At 49.4% G+C, this 21,602-nt stretch overlaps 1 protein-coding gene and 1 pseudogene across 4 annotated transcripts in view; both read right to left on the bottom strand.

Annotated features, from left to right (window-relative positions):
• MYO5B (myosin VB) overlaps window positions 1-21,602 on the bottom strand; it is a 288,112-nt gene that overhangs the window by 71,405 nt on the left and 195,105 nt on the right. For all 4 annotated transcript variants that reach the window (XM_016164861.2, XM_036230035.1, XM_036230034.1 and 1 more), the window contains exons 13-17: window positions 20,604-20,726; window positions 19,761-19,844; window positions 11,545-11,700; window positions 10,545-10,642; window positions 3,878-3,964 (exon numbers count right to left, since the gene is read on the bottom strand). In XM_016164861.2, the coding sequence (XP_016020347.2) occupies window positions 3,878-3,964; window positions 10,545-10,642; window positions 11,545-11,700; window positions 19,761-19,844; window positions 20,604-20,726 (548 nt within the window). The remainder of the gene's footprint in view (window positions 1-3,877; window positions 3,965-10,544; window positions 10,643-11,544; window positions 11,701-19,760; window positions 19,845-20,603; window positions 20,727-21,602) is intronic.
• Window positions 7,958-8,076, bottom strand: LOC118610344 (annotated as a pseudogene).

Genomic DNA, 21,602 nt, shown 5'->3' on the forward strand with positions numbered 1-21,602 from the left:
GCCGGCAAGTCTGACTGCAGCCAGGTGGAATAGAGAGTCTGAGAAGCTGGGATCCACATGGGTCTAAAGACGTGGAGAGAATGCGGAATGCGTCCTCTGAGCCGCCGGCTGAAGAGGAGGTCTGGTGAGGTGAAACACACACCTGGCCTCTCGGCATGCTCCAAAGAGAGGACTGGACAGCGGGACTGGAGTCTGAGCCAGGAGAGGAAGTCTCTCCTGGATCGCTGGACAGGAAAAATAAGCCATCGCGCCTTCCATCACCAGATGTCATGCAGCTCCCTGCCTGGCAGGATCCTTCTAGTACATTCCCACCCATCCGAATACCTCCTCGCCCTTCAAGGCCCAGCTCAAATATCGCCTCCTCTGTGAAGCGACGGCTCCTCCCAAACTTGCGTCAGATTATAGGTAGGTTTCTAACTGCTTTAGGCTTGTTTCACTGCTAGACTGTAAGCTCCTGGTTGGGGGGAGCCATAACTTACATCCTTAATTCCCTCAGAGCTGCTGTTATAAGGCTAGATGCTTGATACAAGATGAGACGTAGAGTAGGACAGGCGGGGACCATGAAGGCAAGAAAATCGTCTCATTCTGCATAAAGCTCATGCAAGACCACAGAACTAAAACCCTCTCCCTCACTTCCTCTGCCACCCCCTAAAACAGATCATTTTGTACTGCAACAGAAAAGCCACTAGGAGTGTGGCTGGCGCGCACTGTCACTCTGACTTCCCAGTGAGAGTGGGAGCAAGCTCGATCAGAGGTGGCGGAGCTGCGCAGGGGCCTCTGCCTGATGTGCGGTCTTATCATTAACCACGTCAGACCCACGGACTTCCACCCTTTCCCCGACGTTCTCCAAGAAGAGAGATTCGCCCCCGTCAGTCCCTTGTCTTACTACTAAATAATTCATTCTATTAGAAGGTTCTTGGTGAAACAGGTGGCTCTTTACATACTGACATGGGTCCCCAAGGTCCCACCTGCCTTAGAATATCGCTTGCCACATGCTTCCCTTGTTTCTTCTCCCCTGGCTTGATACAGTCCCAATGTTCTCACCTCCCACTTGACAAGCCCATCATTAGCACCCAGCACACACTGCATACGAAGAGGAGCTGGGTTTCTCTGATTACCTCCAAGCCTCTACACCGTGCAGCACAGGTGTGGCTGGGAGGACCTGAGGCCCCTAAGTTTCTTGCACAAGGACCTTCAACAGTTTAAGATGAATCAGGATTTCACGAAAACAAAGCTAGAATGTTCTGGTGTAGACATATTCTACCCACACAATTATGCCCACAGGGATGTAGCTTCTTGCTCATATCTGAATGAATAATAAACATTTTATTAAATGCTTAAATGCTCAGCATTGTGCTGAGAACTTTAAATCCATTACCTCATTCATCACAACCACCTATGAAGTATGATCATTCCATTTAATAAGAGAACCCAGTCTCAGAAAGATGAATGTACTTGCCTGAGGTCACCCAGCTAAGAAGTATGAAACCCAACACTGAAATCCAGGCCTGTCACCCAAGCCCAAGGGTTGGATTGCCAGGCTCCGTTAGCTCCAGTGCAGGACATAGTTCTGCAGTCTGAATTTACTTATAAATTGGAGAGAGCTTGGAGCCGTTCACACCAGGCGTCAGGTCTGGGCCCAGCCCCAGAAGGTAGGCCGCGGGATTCTGCACTACCTCTTCCTCCCCTGATAAGCCTCTGCTTGGACGGCAATGCCCCACGGGTGTGGGCAGTAAGGTGCTTGGCAACCGCCACCTGGCGGGACAGAGGTAGGATGGCTCTCGTCCCAACTCAACCACCCACCAGCTGGCGACCTTGAGCAGCTCACTTCCTTCTCTGGTTTTCATTTGTGAAAGTCCATTTAAATCATGACGTGCCCATATCTACATATAAAACTGGTGTAAAGCCATGCCACAGTGCCCATTTTACTAGAAACTGAATCTTATATTTTCTACCCCAAGTTATTTCATTAAAAAAAAAAAAGCCAAGATGTTGATTATAACCCATTAAGCTGATTTCCTGACCCACTAATGGGTTGCGATGCAGCTTTGAGAAATACCAGACTAAGGATGGTGGTCCCAAGAAGCCTTTTTGGGACCCCAGCCAACAGAAGAGCCTGGAGCAGAGTGGAGCCAGGCTGCACGTGGCAGGCGGTTTGAAAACCAGGGCTGCGGCAGCTCCCTAAGGTCCTTGTCTCGTGCTTAAGTCGAACAAGCTATGCCTGATCAGAACCCTGTGCTTGGAGCGGTCACTGAAAGGTAATCTGACTGGCCAGATGACACTGCTTTGAACTCAAAGCTGAACTACTGCGCCAGCGGCCTGAACCCCATTCCTTCCATCGAAAGCCTGGTGCCGGTCACTGCAGGGTAGACAGGGGAAAGGAATGCAGGGCCTTCATCCTAGGAGGACAGGCGAGGCTCACTTTATTAATTGTGGAGTTGGCAGCTATTTGTGTTCACACCCTAAGGTTGAAAAATGAGATGGAGCCCCACTTGTTTTTCCAAGCAGCGAGGAGGGAAGCAGTTGAAAAAGAAAACGGCAGCCTTTGGCCCTGGCTAGAGCAAACGGTTCTGAACAATGCCTCAGCCTGCTGGGTGCCGAAAAGCTGCCTGGATGCTGCAGGTTAGTGGCGGTTCTCGCACTTTCCAGGTCGAATGCAACCCCCTGATTCTATCTTCCCGGGCCTAACATCTGGGGACAGTTGATGGTTAAGTTCTTCCTGGGTAATTAACCACCACATATGAAACGGCTCACTAAGTGCAGTGGAGAAGCTGAAGGCAGAGATGGCAGGGAGGAGGGGCAGCCTGGAGTCTTATCCTCCCAGGTTATGGCTCCACCCACCTCCTGATACAAACGGACTTCTTAGGACAGAGGGGGAACCACCACAGGCTCTGGGTTGTGACAGGGCTCTGCTCAGCTCCAATTCATGGCAGGAGGTGTCTGGCCTATATGACACCGGTACACGGTATGATTTCAGGAGAGCGAGCTGCTCACCGTCCACGCCCAACTCCTATTTCCGGCAAATGTCCGGAGGGGATCCACAGTCTTGGCATACCTTCAAAAGATGCTGGGTGGCTCAATGGCTTATCCACAAATTCAAGTTGGATCAAAATAGTTTAAAAAAAAAAAAAAAACCTCAAATTGTATTTTCTACCATAGATTTGACTGTATTTTGAAAGGTAAAGGGGTCTGCTGATAGTTGAATGGATAAACAAAATGTGGTCTATACATATAATGGACTATTATTCAGCTTTTAAAAGGACATCCTGACACATGCTACCATATGGATGAACCTGGAGGACATTATGCTAAGTGACAAGAAGGCGAACACTGTAGGACTTCACTCATTTGAAGCAGTCCTCAAGATCACAGGGACGGAAAGTGTTATGGCGGTTGTCAGGGGTTAAGGGAAAGGAAGAACGGGGAGTTATTGTTAAATGGAGACAGAGTTTCAGTTTTGCAAGAAGAATGGATGGAGGTGATGGTTACAATATGAATGTACTTAATGCCACTGAAAAGGACACTTAAAAATGGTTGGTTAAGATGATAAAATTATGTGTACTTAACCACAATAAAAAAAAATGGGGGGGAATAAAGGTAAAGGGGACAAGGTGGGAAATGAGTAGAGGAGAAATCCCCTTTGCACCTTTGACTAGCTCAGCACCCAGACCAACACCTACGTGAAATTTGAAAAGTTGCCCCTGGAGATGTCACTGTTGATTCCAATCCTTTTCAGGCCAAACTGAAATTCTTAGTTCCCTCAGCATCCCACTTGGGCCCTCAGCGTTTGGGAACATTTTTGAGGATCTCCTTCTGGTTGATGGCACACAGGAAGGTTCCCAGGGCTACACCCTGAGCGTGGCTGGTGGGCACGTACCTGGACGGGTAGCCCGCCGCGCTGATCCGGATTGTCTCCAGCACCCCGCACGCTCTGAGCTGCTGCACTGCTCTCTTCGGGTCAAAGCTACAAAACAATGAGACAAGCAATGAATGGCCGCCTGGCAAAGAGCTGGAACAGGAGAGCAGGAAAGACCACCTCTTCCTGCACCGAGTTACAGAGCTCATCATGTACCACTGAGTACAAAGGTCAGGGGAAACGCAGAGTGAAAGAGATGCTGACGGGCAGGCATGAGCCATTTCAGCCTCTCAGCAATGTGCACATCCTTATCCTCACCTGGGATACCCTTCTTCTTTGCCTATTTGAATTCTGTCCATCCTGCAAGACTCATTTTTGCCTCCTCTCCAGAGCCTTCCTTTATATTATTTCCATCTACCTGGGCACTTGTCTTAATTCAATGGCCAAAACCTACACACTTGGCACCACAAACATTATGTAGCTCAGGAGTTAAAGGGTTTCAGGCTAGGCAGACCTGGGCTTGCATGGTGACATGGCCACTTACCAGCCGCTGTGTAATTTGGGGCAAGTAACATAACTTCCTTGAGCCTCAGTTTCCTCATCTACAAAGTGGGGATAATGACAGCATCCCTTGTTAGTGTGAAGATGAAATGTAAATAGCCCATAAAAGCAGTTAAAACAGCACCTGGCACCACATAAGGGCATGCATGTTATCAGCTATTACCAGGATAGCTGCTCAGTTAAGAATCACATAGATGAAGAACTTCATCTTCCTGTCTTTAGAGAGAGGAGACACAACTCACGTGCCCTACAATGCTAACTAAGCCCAGCACTGGAAACCCAGGAGTCACTCAGGCACATATACTGACGAGGACACAGTAGGATAAGAAGTCAGACATGGGTAGGCTCTGCCGGAGTGCCCACGTTTGCGGAGGAGGGAGGTGTACCGCGAGAAGCTCCGTGCTACGAGGCGGTATGTGACAAACGTGGTTCAACTTCTGAAAGCAACCGGAGGGAAGATGCCGGGGTTGGCTGGGTTAATCGGGGAGTCTTCATGGAGAAAGGATTAAGCTGGACTAGAATTAATCACGGTTTATAACTTGCTAAGATGACTGCCCGCTCTGGGGAGGAATGAGGAAGGAATGTTCGCTGTGTCCTGGCTGCTCTGTAGCTCGGCCGTCAGTGGCAGCCATGGGCGGGCTTCGTCCCGGACATCGATCCTACGGGCTCCAGCACACACCTTGGCGGGGCAGTCCACAAAACCTTCCCGATTACCTCAGCCCCAGGGGACCCAGGGCGCTTCAAGTGTGTAAGGCACGAGTGAGTGCTGACTTCTCTGCAGAGTCCCGAACAAGACGGTTACTTCAGAGGAATCAGTTTCCTCTTTCTAGTACAGGAAAAGCTCCTTAGCGGACAGGTTTTATAAGACAAAAGGAAACACATGGGCTTGCCCTGCCGGGTAGATGCAGGTGCAGGCGTCTTTACTCCGAGACCACTGATGTTCTTCTCCCAGCACTGGGCCCACGCAGGATTCTGGAGCTCTGCAGGAAGGACCCGGCCTGGGTTCTGCTGCCCTGGATTCACGTCTCTCCACCAGAGACTTCCTCTCATTCTCCTGTCTCTGTATGGCCTGCTCAGCCCCTAGTGCTCATTGCTCTCTCATGCTGAGTTGAACTTGGGCCAGGGACCCAGAAGTCCATCAAGGCTGATGGTGCCCTGCGATGGCCTGGGTCAGTGGACACTTGGCAGTAGGGAAGCAGTGGGCATTTTCCAAGTGGCTGAAGACCGTGCACTGAGCTTAACTCCAGGCACACTGTGTTCCATGAGAGTCTTGGAGCTCGGCACCCCAGGAGACACCCACATTCTATGCCAGGCCTGTGCTCACTTTGACTTCCTCATGCATCCCTCTGCTTGCCCAAGTCCTACCTGCTTTGGACACCCAGCTCCTCTATCAGGTCTTCCTGATTACTCCTGCCCTGAGTCACCCATGGCACCTTGAGCGTGTAAGGCACCACTGAGCACTGAATTCTGTAGTCCTGACCGAGGGTCACTCCCGAGTTCGTTTCGTGTTTTTAAGTACAGATAAAAGCTCCTTAGTGGAAAGGTCTGATTGGACAAAAGGAAAACACACTCGCTGAGACTTTGCTGCGTGCTGGGCCTTTCACTTTGCCACCCCCTTTAATTTTTCTCAGGCATCCCCAGAATGCAACTCAGTCCTGGGATTCAAAGAGGATCTTGAAGAGGGGTGGCAGTGATCGGTCTCATAAGACTTACGCTCCGTGGGACACTAAAGGCTGCTTGTGACATCGGTGATCCAAGGCAGCCTGGGGAGGCAAGGCAGGCTCTGCCGTTTGCAGGTTCGGCTCCTCTCACCTCTAGAGTGGTCAGTTGGGCCCTGAGTTAGGAAGGCGGAGCGGATGCGCTTGTGCTTTGGGAACGGTTTTCCGTGGACTGTGGGCCTCTCCCTCGAGGCACGCTGCACCTGCTGGCTTCCTCCGTTTGGCACAGCTACAGGGTCAAATTCAATCCACTGCGCATGGTGGGGACGGGCAGCGTGCCTGGTAGGCACTTGCAACCTCTGGTCCTTTATGTACTATGGGTCTCCCTACTTCCTCCAGGACCTCCCACTGCTCCCGTGGAAGAAAAATGAGCTGATTCTCCCTGAGAAGCCCTTCCCTCCTTAAGAGGACCATTACTCACCCCCATCTGCCCATCCTCATAGCCCTGCATGTCTGTGACCACATCCTAGCTCTGCACCAGGCCCCGTCTAATGCCCGGGAAGTAGCTTATGGAGTGTGAGCCCCCCACACCCACTCGGTGTGGTGTATGCTTTGGGGGAGGTGTGACAGCCTTCTCTCGGAGCCCCCACACTCCAGGCTGGTCCCATGGAAGGCGCTGGGCGAATAAGTTTTGAACTCGGCTATAACATTTTGCCTGGCTCCTTGATAACCTCGACATCATCGTTTCTTCCCTCACTTTGCTCTCCCCCAGCGGTGGGAGAAACGGGCGGGAATGAAGGCGAGAACTGGGCTGGCCTGAGCTCTGCCGCTAACAGCGGCTGGTGTCGCTTGGGCGACACACTCTCTCTGCGACTCATTTATTCAACAGGAGCTGAGAATATCTGCCCACCTATGTAATTCACGGGTTTGCTGGAATGATCGAGCGCCATAAAAGAGAGGAACGCTATTAGAAAAAAACGAAAAGGCGGTAGACGAAGGAGATACTGTCACCATCCTTCCCTGTAGAGGCGCCCCAGGGGACATGTAAAGACAGCCAGCCCTCTGCATTTTAATCTTATCTCCCCAACAGTAAAGTAAACTCACTGTCAACTGCATCTTGCATTCTGCCTCCCTGCACTCATTACCCCGGTAACTGGGACTGAAAACCAGCCCTTCCACCTATTAAATTTTGGAGGATCACCGTGTGCTCAAGCAACACCTGAGTCTGGACTGAAAAGTTACGAAAGACCTACAGGGTCAAACTGCTGAAACGCAGAGTTATACGTTCCCCTCTCTATGAAACGTGCAGGCTCAGCAGGGCTGGAAGCTTGCCGGATACGGAGCGAGACTCCCGTGGTGGTGGCACTGGGCTCCACCTCAGCAGTCATGTGCCGCCTAACAGAGCTGTGCTCAGGCCGCAAGCTCGCCCGCTCACTTCATTAGGCTCTGCGGCACGCGGCACTCGGCAGTCACACGGCAGGACCCGACGCTCTCACGACTGCCCGCTTCCGAGACCAGTGGACTGGCCTTCAGGAAAGCTGGCCAGTTCTCCTGACCGGCCGGCCATCCCAGATGACCGCACACACTCCGGGCCACCTCCTTCCTGGACGCTTATCCATCCTCTCACCTCTCTGCTCCTGCAGCACTTTTACAGACCCACTGACAGTCACGCTATGTCGTCTTCGGTCACTTGTGACTGGCAACTCCTTCAGGATGAGGGACACAGCTTACTCATTGTCATTCCATCTGTCCTAACCCAATGCCTCGTGAGGTGCAGGTATGATAGTTTTTTTTTTTTTTTTTTAGGTGAGGCAACCCTTGGCTGACTTCACAGACTGCAAGGACCTTGTCAGCTTACAATCCCTTCTTTTTTATTTTTTTACGCATACAGCACTTGGTCTTCCTAGGTGGTCTCCCATCCAAGTGCTAATCAGGCCCAGCCCTGCTTAGCTTCTGAGATCAGACAGGATCAGGCTTGTTCAGGGTGGTACAGCTGTAGACGATGGATGTTTTTTAAATAAAGGAAGAAGCAGAGGGGAAAAGACTTGTATACAGGAAATGCTATAGCGCGGGACACAGTGGTTCTCTGCTGTGGCAACCCTGACCTCCAAAGAACACCTGGCAACGTCTTAAAACACCGTTAGCTGTCACAATGGTGGGGACGCAACTGGCATCGAATGCGTAGAGGCCAGGGATGCTGAGCTTCCTACAAGGCACAGGACAGCCCCACGACAACGAAGTACCTGGCCCAACACGTCGGCAGCGCCAAGGCTGGGAGGCCCGGCTGCCGCGGGCGACAGGGGGGACATGACGCTCTCCTTCCAGAACGACAAATAAATGTTTACGCTTCTCACAAATAATCCCCATTATCTCCTTGAATTCGTTCATCGGGATAATTATTTTTGTTAACCACAATTAACAGATGAAAAGATGAAGCAGTAAAGGACTAGCTTGTGATTAGCCCAACTCTCGGTGGCAGAGCCCAGACTAGAGAGTCCAGGTTTTCTGAGCTGGCTCAGTCTTCTCTCCTCTTTCTTTACTGGGAGGAAGGTTTGGTTCTGAAGGCAAAAGAAGATCTTAGAAAAATGAGATATTAGGACCAGAAAGTCCCTTTCAAAGTCCCCAGAGTCTTCTTTTTGGGAGTGGAGGCCTCGCAAGAGAAAACCGCATGGCAGGCTGCAAGTTCCGATGACTGAACTGTCCCAAGGTCACAGCTGGTGGGGGCCCAAGCTCGGACCCAATGATCTCTTTCCTCTCCTGCTCCTCCCCTTCACACATAATCTACGTCTTTCACACATGCTGCTCTCCTAACAGCCTCTTTTCTTCTGGAGTCAGCCGGCAAACAGATGCCACACCGGGGGCGGGGGGATTGGGAGTCCTAAGTGTGCCTCAGAAATGTGAAGGGAGGGAAAAGGGTGCACAATCAGCACGCCTCACAGAGAGCTGATTCAATACTGTCTTCCCAACCTTTTCCAGCACAAGGCCCATCTGAGTGCAAGTCAAGCTTTATCAAATGATAGGAATGGCAGAAGGCAGTTCGGATCGTTCAGATATTCATTCTGAGAGTCAGAGTTGCCAAAATAAATAATTTCACAGAAAAAAATTATTCAAGGACCAAAAAGCAAATCGGAAAGATGGAAAGAATGTCCTTAAAAAATTTTTAAATTATATCTCCTCTGGCCAGAGGAAAAAGCATGCTAGAGGTTCAGGGAAATGGAAGAAGAGGCTGCAGAGATAAAAGGACTATTCTAAAGGCCTAGGGCGGGATTCCAGGCAAGAAATGAAGAGTCTAAAACAAGGGGATTACAGAAGGAAGAGAAAAGGGAGACCCTTGTGAGAAATTTTCAAGTAGACTCCATGGGGCTGACAATGCCTGGACACTGGGGAGGAAGGAAGAACGAAGAACCAAGGGTTATGCTGTCCAGTGTGGGAGCCGCTAGCCGCCCACGGGTATTTGAATGTAACTGAAATGAAATGAAGAACTTGGTGCCTCCATCACACTGGCCACAATTCCGAGCACTCAGGAGCCGCATGTGACTAGCAGCCATCGTGCTGGACAACGCCGATTATGCGACGGTTCCCCTTGTCCCCCAAAGTTCTGTTGAACGGCACAATTCCAGCGCGAGTCTCAGGTTTCTAGTTTGGTGGTTGGATGAGATGTCGGGGAATGGTTATGCCATTTACCCCAACAGAGACCAGATGCAGAGGAACCATTCTGGGGTGAGAAGGTGAGGAGCCGGGTTTCAGACAGGTAGGATGGGAGGCGGCCCGTGAAGCTGCAGCAGGCCTGCAGAAACAGGGGTCCGGAATTTGGCAGACAAAAATACTGAAGCATCACTGCTGTGTAGATTTGGGTGAAGTCATGTGAGTATGTACAGAATTGAAAGAAATTTTTCAGGATAGGGTAGAGGTAGAATTTGGATCAGAGTAGGCTGAGGGGTGAGAGGAAGTGAGCGAGTGTGGGTGACTGAAAGCTGGGCAGTAGAGGGGACGTGAGAAACAGGACCACTCAGCACGTCACCGGAGGTCAAGTTTCCTCACGGCGGGAAGCCTTCCCTGACCACCACAGCGATCCCCCCATGCCTGTGTTGACCACGTTCTGCGAGACGCACTCACGTCTGCATTAGCAGCACACTCTTACGTGGCTCTCTACCGGATTCGAGTGTGCGCTGTCCTCAGCACCACTGCAAGCACCATGGGATGGGGGGACTGTATCTTCTGAGCCTCTTGAATCCTCCTGGGCAGCAGACAGGTGGCCTTGGTAAATGTCCGTGGGCTTGTATTTGCCACATAAACCATTTGGGGAGGGTAAGACCAACTATTCATCGTGCTGAAGACTGTGGGCCCCTACGAGGCTGTGCCCGCCCCCTCCCTCTACCTCCTGAACTCCTGAGGAGGCAGGAAGATGCTGGGCTTCTCTGGCCTGACTCCGGCCACGAGGAGCCGGGCCGACGCCCGCACACACTTACTGGAAGGGGAGCTTCTCGTCGTTGGGCTTGATACATCGGACGTAGTGCGGCGTGGTGGCATTCAAGGTCTCCATGAGCAGGTGCAGGGAGGTGCGGAACTGGGGAAACCAAAGTCGCACCTGGTTACTCGTTTATCTTTAACGTTTTGTGGACGTTTAATAAAGAAGCGCCCACAGACTGGTGGTAACAGGTGTTACTCTTATTGTTTTTGATTATTGTTGGTAATCCAGAAGGACAGGCAGAAGTGCAGAGACCCGGGGTCCGATTCCAGCTTTGACACGCCTGCCTTGCTGGGTGACCAAAATCAAGTCCTTCCTGTATGCTGACCTTAAGGGTCCTCACACCAAATGAGGAGAGACCACCCCCTGACATGCCTTAGTGTTGGAGCAAAGATGATGTAAGGCAAGTACGTACTACGAGGGATGACCACTGCACCTGGAGGCCTGTTGCTCCTGAGCCTGAGGCCCTAGAGGCTGCACATCCGGTGCCTGGGCACCTGGAAGTGACCACGTTTACATGAAAGGCCCGTCGTAGGCAAATCCACCAAAACAGAGAGCCTAGTAGTTGCCCGGGGCTGGGCAGGCACTCTCATCTCTTCTCTTGTGAAACAATGGACATGACATTCCACAAAGACCCCACAGCAGGAGAAGTTGTCAGTTTCCTGGTCCCCAGGCTTTTTTGATCCTTCTCCCCAAGCTGCGGACTTCCGGACCCTCTCGCCCCTCCCACTAGGCACTGGTGGTGCTGTAGCATGGCTCCACCACAGGGATTAAATGCACTGTCTGGGGCTAGAGTCACCCCCTTTCTCTCTCCTGCCAGTTCCCTCTAGAGAAGGTTTCGTACTTTCCTTCTCCAAACAGCATAGAAAGACAGCTGGGTGGCCAGGACTGTAGGTGTCAAGGCCAGCTTGGCTTCCTTCTGACTCTGTAGCCATCTACAGAGGCCAGCCCTGCACATGCGCCATGGCCCACAGCCTTCTGCCACGGGCCCCAGTGCTGACCTGGTGGCCTACGGTTTTCTTGTGCTCCTTGTTGGCGACTTTCAGTTGGGGTCTGGCAGAGCGAATGTTGATCTTTGAAGACGAGCCCTTTCCAGAAGTGGTGGAGGCAGGAACAGAGTCCTTGTCACCATGAAACAAGTCAGCCACTAGTGGGAACTAGAAACAAACACAGGAAGAAAATGGAACACAAGATCTCTTGGACTTTATGTTGCTTAAACTCTTTCAAAGTAGCTTTCCAATATATACCCAAGAGAACTGGAAACATGTGTCAAAACTTGCGCAGCGATAAACGGATTGTGGTATGTCCATTCGATGGGATATGATTCAACAGTATAAAGGTGTGACATCCCGATACACGTTACAATGTGAATGAACCCTGGAAACGCGCCAGGAGAAAGGAGCCAGATGTGGAAGGTCATAGTGTGTGATTTCACTCACGTAAAATATCCAGGGAACCCAAAGTCGTTCCGTGGGTGCCAGGGGCGGGGGGAGGGGAAAGTGGAGTGACTGCTGATGGGTATACCGTTTCCTTTCGGAGTAATGAAAACAGTCTCACATTGAGAGTGGTGATAGTCGTACGACTTAGTGAATATACTAAAATCCACTGAACTGTATACTACGAAAAGGGTGAATTTTTGGTGTAAGAATTGTATCTCAATTCAAAGGAAGGAAGGAAAAAGTAACTCTCCCAGACAATCTTGCTTGTGAAGAGACTGAACAAGACGACCTGTGTCATGCTTTGTGTGATGAGGGTGAAGGCCAGGCCGTGCACAGGTGCTGGACGCATAGCGAGTCCCAGCCCTCAGGACACTCAGGCCTGCCGCACCCCTTAGGGCGGGCCCAGGGGTGTGAGGCCTCTGGCACGCGCTGCCAGTGGGGAGGGAACAAAGGGAGCACACGGGCTCCATTCACTGGCCCGGAGGCACGTCTAATCTCGACAGCAAAGAGGCTCAAACACTAGTGCCAAGGACTCCAGGTCTGCTCCTTCTAACCCTCCCTGCACCTTTCTTCCTTTAACCCCCGTTAAAAATCAGTGTCTCCCCATTTCCTACCGCCATGTCTGAATGTCCTGGTCTACCCTGGAGAGCTCTATAACCTGATCCCACTCCCTCCTCTAGGATAATGCTTTATAAAGCAAACACGGGGGTCACTCTGCTATCCCACAAACCACCACACCCATGGTTCCTGCCTCCACACCTTTGCTCCCTGTGGTAGTCTTACCTGAAACACCCCGCCCCCTTCTGTCTGCTCACGTCAAGAACCCCGCCTCTCAAGGTCCAGCCCTGCGCCCTCCACAACCCGCTTCCAGATCTCTCCATCCACTCACGTCTGTCTCCCCCCCGCTCAGCCCGTGCCACCCCGGTACCAGCTGAGGTCTGTGCTGGGCCCTGAGCCCTACGCCTGCTGGGCCTACAGCCTCCTAGCCTCCCGTCACTGGAGGACGAGGGCTGAGGAGAGTACTAGAGGACACGGTTGGCATAAGCATACAGAAGAGCGCCTAACATATAAGCACGTAAATGATCTAATGGTATTACTTTTATTAGGGCATATATATACAAATTAATTCCTCCAGCTTCACTCATGGGTAGTATCGTTTTACCTTTGTTTAGGAGTCCAGTTTTAAAGTCAAAAGTAAGTATATACCACAAGTCAGTATTTTGTTTTCTACCGCACATTAGCTAGCCGTGTGGGTTACAACAAAAGCTGAACGACTGTGTGCGTGCGTGCGCACACGTGTGCGAGCATGCTGGAAAGCTCCGCTCTTCCCTTGCACGCCTCACTTCTGCGGACACACCAGCCATCAGAAGCACCCTTCACTTCTCGCTGCCGGCACCTGCATGCACATAAAGGCTGCAGTTCTTTTACTCCATGGTCTGGGTTGGGCTTTAAGTTCAGTCAAAGAGCACCAGCTAATGACCTTAAGGCCACACTGACCATCTCTGTGGAGTGGCTCACACCCATCCTCACTGCTGGTACTCTGGGGCTGGAATAAGCTAGTAAAAGCTACCACATTCCGGAGTAAAGCACCCCCTGAATCCCTGCCAAGGGCCTTGTCGTCAGGCTTGGAGGGTCGCCCCAGTGAGAGCATTAAGGCTGTCTCCCTGTTTCAGCTGCCATCAGGTGACAATTTTGTTCCTATGCTCAGCATCTTTGAAATGGATCCTCTTCTTCCTCATCTCTTCATGCATGGCACTTTGAAGTCATAAATATTATCTCCTTAGAGGGGAAGGTAATTAGGCTGTCTGAGGAATAAAGGCTAAGGAATAAAGAAGACACAGATATGATGTTTTTAAATTTGTGGCTAAAATGTGCATTTCATAATAAAAATGATACTTATATTAGGTACTAGATTCCATGTGCTTTCAAAAAAGAGAAAAGTATTAGTTCAATGAATGTCAAGACTAAATGGACTGGTTCATTCATTCCCTCACCCATACTGACGGCACGTACTGAGACTATGGGGAGTGGTGGGAACAGAAGGGACCGGAGGAAGGGCAGAGGGGAACAGGGGACTCCGTGCACCGGTGCCAGACAGCCAAGGCACTTGTGAGAAAGCGTCAAGTGCCCAGTCAGACTGGCACCAAGGTATTTCCATAGGGAAATAACGGGAGGCTGAACACAGGCTCCCATTTTAAAGACGACACTGTGATTTAGTTTGTCGTGTTCACACTGATTAAAGTACTATAATTCATACACTTTCTAAAATGGATTTCCAAATGTTTGAGGAATCTAATTTACGGAAATCATTAATGTAGCATTTTCTGTGAAAAATCTATTAAGTTCTATGGTCAAGAGCATGTATCAGAAGCATATGAGGAACTGTGAAATGAAGTTGAACAAATAAGAGTATTTTAAAATTTAAGTCCCTTTCTTCTTGTTTCAGTCAGAGAACTATGGAGATGTGTGTATACACACACATGTATACATATACACATATGTATGTGTATATATAAAACATGGGATTTACAACAAGAGCAGAGAATGAAAACTTCTCACGGCAGATTTTAACTTATGCTAGCATTGTGCTATCATTTGGGAACAGACGCAACCAAAGTTTAGTCTGGAGAATTTGCACTTTAGTTAAAAAGCTATGTTCCATGGCAAGTCCCTGCTACTGAGACGGAGTGTGGAAGCGGTGGGCTCTCTGGGATGGAGAGGGAGAGGAGTTTGTCAGGACTTCACCCACGGGAAGGAGCAGCAGGCTTCGCGATCTATTCAGAATTTGTTTTACACACTCAGGACGGAAAGACCAAGGAGTACCATGTTCAGCCTTGGGCTGTAGGCCATAGTAAAAGCCCAGGCAAGAAACACTGATTACTGCACCGCTCACCCCCATCCACCCACCTGGATGAGGCACCCCCTTCTCCCAGGAGGATCCCAACTGTAAATAAACCCCAAGTCTCAATGAAAAGTAGCTGCCAAGCTCTTGCTTGACTAAGGAGTCATGCAAAGAACACGCTTCTGAGTGAAGGAAAGAAAGGTGTTTTTTCTTTAATTGACTAACTCCACTTAGGCTTTTAGAAAGCTATTGGAAAGTTTGTTTATAAGTTGATTACTGAGTAATAGACCTATTATAATTCGTCTTAGGGCAGCCATAAAGAAACAACATCCACCTGGGCCTTTTTAAAAATTTCCTTTCCCTTCGATCTTGAAAATACTCAGATAATACCTCAAACAAACCAGCACTTCCCTAACACCGCCTGTCACTTATTCGAACGCCCATAGGTACTGGCTTCGGTATTCTCTGCCATTCGAGTTTATATATAGATTGTAAAAGCCTGAGGCAAATCTATTTTTAAAGGGATTAAAAGAAGTATGAAAACACTTTCTAAAGACTATTTGACAGTTTAAGAAAAATGTCAATTGCAGCTATACACATGGCTGTTACCTTGGAAATCACGCCTAGTCACTTCTGTTTATAAGAACATAAAATGTATTTCTCTTAAAACGGACACATGAAACTAAAATAAGACATGCTGTAATAACCACTTGATTGAGCTCTCTTGTCTAAAAACTTTAAAAACTCTGTCTGGAAGAATAAAAAATACATTCTTTTCAATCAATTCTTTTACATGGTCAATGCTACCCATCTGGAAAAAAAAAATCTCCAACTTTTAAGTAAGAAATATTTTTGCTTAAAATTAAAGGTTTTAAATGGACTTTGGAGAAAATTCTACGTTTCATTGCCCTGGAAAGGGGATTATGATATTGTTTTACCTACTAAAAGGTTTTCTCTACCTAATAACATGTTTATTCTAAATATTGGTAGAAGCTTTTCAACTACCAGCACAAACTAATTTTAAACAGGAAGCAAATTAAACCTTTAAAAGCAAGTGGTTTATAGCGTGTCAATCATACCTCAATAAATCTGCTATATAGAAAAAGTTAAAAATAGAAAATAATGATACATTTTTTAGAAAACAAACCTATTTGCTTAAAATGGAATGTGTGCGCCACCTGTACAGAACACACCAGTACAGAAAGCAACAGATACGTACACAGATACTGTCATTCCTCGATGAGCTGAAAAGTCAGTCGCAGAGAGAAAGCAGATGGGAGACAGAGCACATCTGGGCCTTGTCTGAGATACTACGTGGTGCTTCTTGGGCCCCAGGGGCTGTCACGGCCCAGGGTGGGCAGCGTTGAGCCAATATAGTCTCCCTGGTCTCCGGCCCATGTTGGTCTCAAGATCCCCTCTGCTGTGATGGAGCGGTGAGACCGCACTAGCAACACTGCCCAGCAAGGCCCTTACTGCCCAGCACTTCCTGGCATCGACTCGATCCACTGCCCGTCCCTCTGACCTACACGCAGTGCTGCCCTAGAATAAGAAATGGTCAGAGGAAAAACATTCTCCTTCTGAGGTTTTCTTTTTCAGGCTGATAAAATATTGCTTTTTATGATAAACAAAAACTGGGAGGGAAAATCCTCCATCCTTTAGTGTCTAAAACAAATTAGTCTATTAATAACGAAGTCATGTTTTAAAGAGGCATTTAAGTCTCTATTTATAGCTCTGTTAGCTGAGAAAGCAATTAGCTACATTATAACCTCTTAGGCAGGGTAATGGGCTTTGCTAATTGCATTCTCATTAACACCGTTTTATTTCACTGCTCTTGGTGGGAGTTCTTCAAACACCCCTTTGGCTGGTAGGCTACATGGGAGTCTTCCATGCTGTACTGTTTAACTAAGCACAATGACTTGTTAATTTCTTATTAGGGATGACATCCCCGCCCCCCGCCCCCAACACACACACACACTACGAGATCTCCCATAAAATAATATTATAAGTTTACACACAAGATTTGAGATTTATCTTTACTTAGCGAGATGAAAACCAATAAAATTAACTCCATGTCATAGGGCCTTGTACCTTTCTAGGCCTTCTTCTCCTCCTATGGAGTGAGAAACATAAACCTCAGGAATACGGTGGAAACTAACAGAGGCTCACTAATGAATGAACTTTGAAAATGCTACGACAGGTGCCGTCGGACACGTCTGTCTGCCCCAACGATTTAACGCACACTTCCTATCTCTGTAGCTTAAGTCTGCATAGAAGCCGACGATCCTTGCTTTCTATCTTCTGGGATGTCTGTAACGGGCTGGAATGGGTCGTGTGGGAGAGCTGGCCCTCTTCCTGTTCGGGCCTGGCAGGCCTGGAGCCAGCTCCCTTGGTAAACACCTGCGTGTCTCTGGTCACCATCACAGCACCTCTGAGGGTTTGCTGGGATGGGGGCGGGAGGAGGGGGAGGCTTGGCAGCAAGGTCATTGGTTCTGGCGAAGGGAAAGCCAGGGTGGTGGCAGGCGAGTAGGGAAAAGTGCACTGGGCACCTCTGAAGAGCAGGTCACAGGCCTGTTTTACACTCCAATTTAACAATATTTATAAACTTTCGAGGTGCATACTCTTTGAACCATCAATTCCGCTTCTAAAAATTTACCTGGCAGATAATAATTGTACAAGGAAGCAAAAATATGTGTAAAGGGCATTCACTGCGGCATTACTTGAATTTGAAAAATACCGGCAGCAGTTTAAAGAAATAGATACGTACTCAGGCGGAAAGATGGCCAAGATATAACTTAAACGGAAAATCAGAGGGGACTATGAGGGGACTCTGTGTAACCCAGTTCATTCCGATCTTAAAAGGTAATAACGTGCTTGTCTATTTTTATACTATGTGAATGCTTTATGAGCCTGTATTTCATTTCTAATAAAAACTCCAGTACCCCCAATCTAAAAATGACACACCCCTGTAGAGAAGGCTGACAGAGCAAGCTTGAAACTGCTACCCTCAGAAAGACCTGCTTATAATGATGACTGACCCTTGGCTGGTGCCTGGGAATGCGGATTTCAACAAGGTTTTCACCAATCCCTGGTAATAGCCCACTGTGCCTGAACTATTGCTGAACGTATGCTCTCCCCTGGGCGTGCAGAGTTTTGGTGTGTGCCAGGCAAAGACTGACTGCACGACCGCCTCCCAGGAAATGCCCTGAATGCCAGGGCTCAGGTGAGCTGCCCTGGTAGACAGTTCACAGGTATCGTCACGACTCACTGCCATGGGAAATAAGCCCATTCTGTGCGGCTCCGCTGAGAGAAGACTCTTGGACGCTGTGCCTGTCTCCTCTGAACTGCACCCCACGCACGTTTTCCCTGTGCTGATTTGCTTTGTAACCTTTCACCGTAATAAATCATAGCCATGGACACAGCCATGTACGGAGCCGCGTGAGTCCTCCTAGCAAATGATTGAACCCGGGATGTCTTGGGGACCCCCAACGAACCCCTATTATTCTTTTCATAGCACCTTCTTCTTGACCTTCGCAGCATCACCAAAATTAGTAATTAAACTGTGTATATTTTTCGCTAGACTCTAAGTTCCACAAGATTAACTATATGTATTTGTTACTACCACATGCTGCAGAAATATCAATAGAATTAAAAATAAAAAAGAATCTAGTTATGATAAAAAATGATCTGCCAGAGAGAGCTAAATTCCATATTGAATGGAAAGTACCTGACTCTCTCTTCCTACTGCTCATCTGTGCTCCTACCTAAAAGCGGAAACTTGTAAGAAGGCAGCACAGCCTGTCCGCCCTCTGCGGACCCTGTCGGATTAACAGAGATCACAGGCCTCTAAGCGTCTAAGCAGCATGCGATGGGGAAATGTGCTCCTAGGGCTCACACCATCGATTTCTACTCTCTCCCTGTGCTTGCGGCTCCTCCCCCTCCCCCTCCCCTTCTTGTAAAGAAGGAAACAAGTCACAACCACCGCCATGGACCAGAGGGTGGGCACCTGGCAGCCTGAGAGGTTAATCTTATGATATTCACGTTTCCCCAAAGTGAATTTGTCTCCGTGAGGACCAAGTCCCTTATGTTCCAGATGCCCAGAGATGACCCGGGGCAGGGGTCTGCCCTGGGCCACTACATGCTGATATTGATTCAAAGCCTCCTTGAACCCCTTGCCTTGGAGCCACACGTTGTAATGGGGTTTACCTGCCTTTAAGTCCTCGAGTCCATTGTGCTGGGTGTTATTTTCTCCATTCCATTATCTACTGCATTCATCTAAAGCTTATCTCAAAGAGAAATTAAGCTGCTCTTTCTAGTGTTATCAGGCCCCTGCCTGAGTTCGGTATCCTGTGGTCTGAGAGAAGCCGCCCACGTCCTGGGGGGCCCTCTGCTGTCTCCTCTGAAGGGCACAAACCAGAACCCCACCTGCACCAGCGCATCGGCATCCGGGCCAGTGGTGCCCACCCTCCCCCCTGGCTGCACAACCCCGCTCTCTTCAGTTCCAGTGTGTGCTCATCTGCCCACTCACAGTCCACTGGCATGCAAGCAACTGCGAGGAAGAATTAGTCTTATTCGTCTTTGTTCTGACACTGGGTGTGTTTAGGGCAGCACCTCACAAGGTAGGTGCTTGACAAATGTTTGTTTACGTGAACCGGTACCTGTTTCCTCGTCCTGTAGAATGGACACAGTATTTGCTATCTTTCTGTTATGGTCATGAGAAGAGAATTCATTCTGGAGATAAGAGAAAGTAACATCCCAAGGCAGTAGATTTCAGTGTCTCTTAAATCTCACCTTCTAGCCATTTAAAGTGCTTGCTTATAGGGAGGTTCTGCAGACTGCTGAACAGAAATTAAATGCACTGTGAATTACATGCACTAGAAATGAATGGCTCTGGCTGTGGACAGTCCTGCTCTAGTCTCCTGCTTCTCAGGCTCTGTACCTTGCTGGCCTTCAGGATGTTGATCTGCTCTTCGTACACTGTGTCTCTGTTTTTCTCCAGAAAACCATCTGAAAGGTACTCCACCTGGGGCCGCGGCAGGAAACAGAAACAGGAGTTAGTGCTGCGCCCGACCAGCTTCCTTCGGCAGCTTCACCTCATCCACACTGTGCTTTCTGAAAACAGGTGTGAGTAAAGGGGAAACCCACGGATTAAATGCAAACTGAAGATGAGATCAGGATATACATGGAGGGAGGCGGGTATTCATTTTGTGGGAAAACACTGTTTTCAAGAGGAGTTCCCTTTAATAGAAGGCTCCCTTTGGGGGTTGTAAATGCAGCTTTTGGGCGACACCTGATTTCCGGAATTTGAACTTGCACTTCTTCAACAAGACCCCAGGTGACTCACATGCAGACTGAAGTTTGAGAAGCACTGGGCTGGTAGGCACAGAGCAGAAATCCATGGAGGAAAATTCTAAGCATCCTCCAGGGAATGGGAAGCAGCCACCCAAAAAAAAGAGCACCACTCTGTTTTCCTCCTCCTCTCAAGCTCTGGAAGACAGACTAGTGACTTTGTTACAGCTGCTATATTCCCAGGAAAGAGACTCCTGATGAACATTTGGTAGGCACATAAGTGCCAGCACCCCCTGGGGTTCCTCCATGCGGTGACAGGTTGGCACACTAGAAAGACGGTGTGGGAAAGGAAGAAAGAGTGGGGAGGTGGCCTTAACTAAGAGACTTTGGCCTGCTTGAATTCAAATGGGACAACTCCCGCATTGCCCAGACACCCTAAGTCTATGTAGGCCGGGCCTAATGGAGTCCCGAATCCCCCAGGGAGGAGACCCACCTTATCCGCGAAGTGGACGACAATGAAGGCCGTGTTGGACATGCGGGGTTTCTGGAAGTGCTGGCTGCCGGAGTGCCGGTCATAGAGCTTTTGAGCCCAATTCTGGTCAGTTCCTTTGGGGACCTGCGGAACCACAAAACCAGGTGCTTTGTGAAGAGGAAAAGGGGAGCCAAGGGTTGAGGCAGAGGGATGGAGTCCGCCGGTACATCGACCTCATGAGGCTGGATGCAGCTCTCGGACTTGGACTCTTAAGTGGACGTGGCAAACGAGATTCCACTGTGGACACTTAGGGTCCTGCCATGCCATGCTCCCCGCACACCGTGGGGTTGGTTCCCGTGGAGTCCGCAGGGGTGTGCTGAGCTTGGGAGAACCTGCTGGTTGGCAGACGCTGGAAGGGTGAGAGAGGACGAGGGTGGAGGCCAAGGTCACAGGAGCAGAGTCACAGCTCATGGAACGAATCTGAAGACCTTCCTCCTTCGGGTCGGGTCAGTGATGTCAGTTTCATGAACGTGCACGCCCACCTCCAGTGCCCTGCTCCCGCCCGCTCGGGCTGAACGCCTGCAGCAGGGAGCTCGCGTGCGCTCGGCCTCTCTCGGCTCACCTCTCACACCACTGCCGAGGCTCGGCTCAAGTCTGTCCTCCTCTCTGAAGCCAGCCTCTCCTGACCACTCCTGGTCTCACTCTGCAGCTCCTCATGACTAAGCTCTTACACGTACACTACCTAATGCTGCTCGTCACTGGTTTTTGTGTATTGTCTTGTAACCACAAACTGTAAGCTTGTTGGGGTCAAGGGCTGGGCCTTACTGTTTTTTCCTGCCCCCTCGAAGAACTGGGAATTGGGTTCTGGTCAGTAGCTAGTGACTGAACGATGCAATACTAATCTCTGCCTCCTCCAAATTTAATATAAATTCAGAGGTTCCAACATATTAAGAATTCTGAAGACCGGCCCCTTTCACTCTCATTTGGAGATGGCTTCCAAAGTGAAAAAGCATCATCTTG

Source organism: Rousettus aegyptiacus, unplaced genomic scaffold (assembly GCF_014176215.1).
Source record: "Rousettus aegyptiacus isolate mRouAeg1 unplaced genomic scaffold, mRouAeg1.p scaffold_m13_p_12, whole genome shotgun sequence".
NCBI lineage: Eukaryota > Metazoa > Chordata > Mammalia > Chiroptera > Pteropodidae > Rousettus > Rousettus aegyptiacus.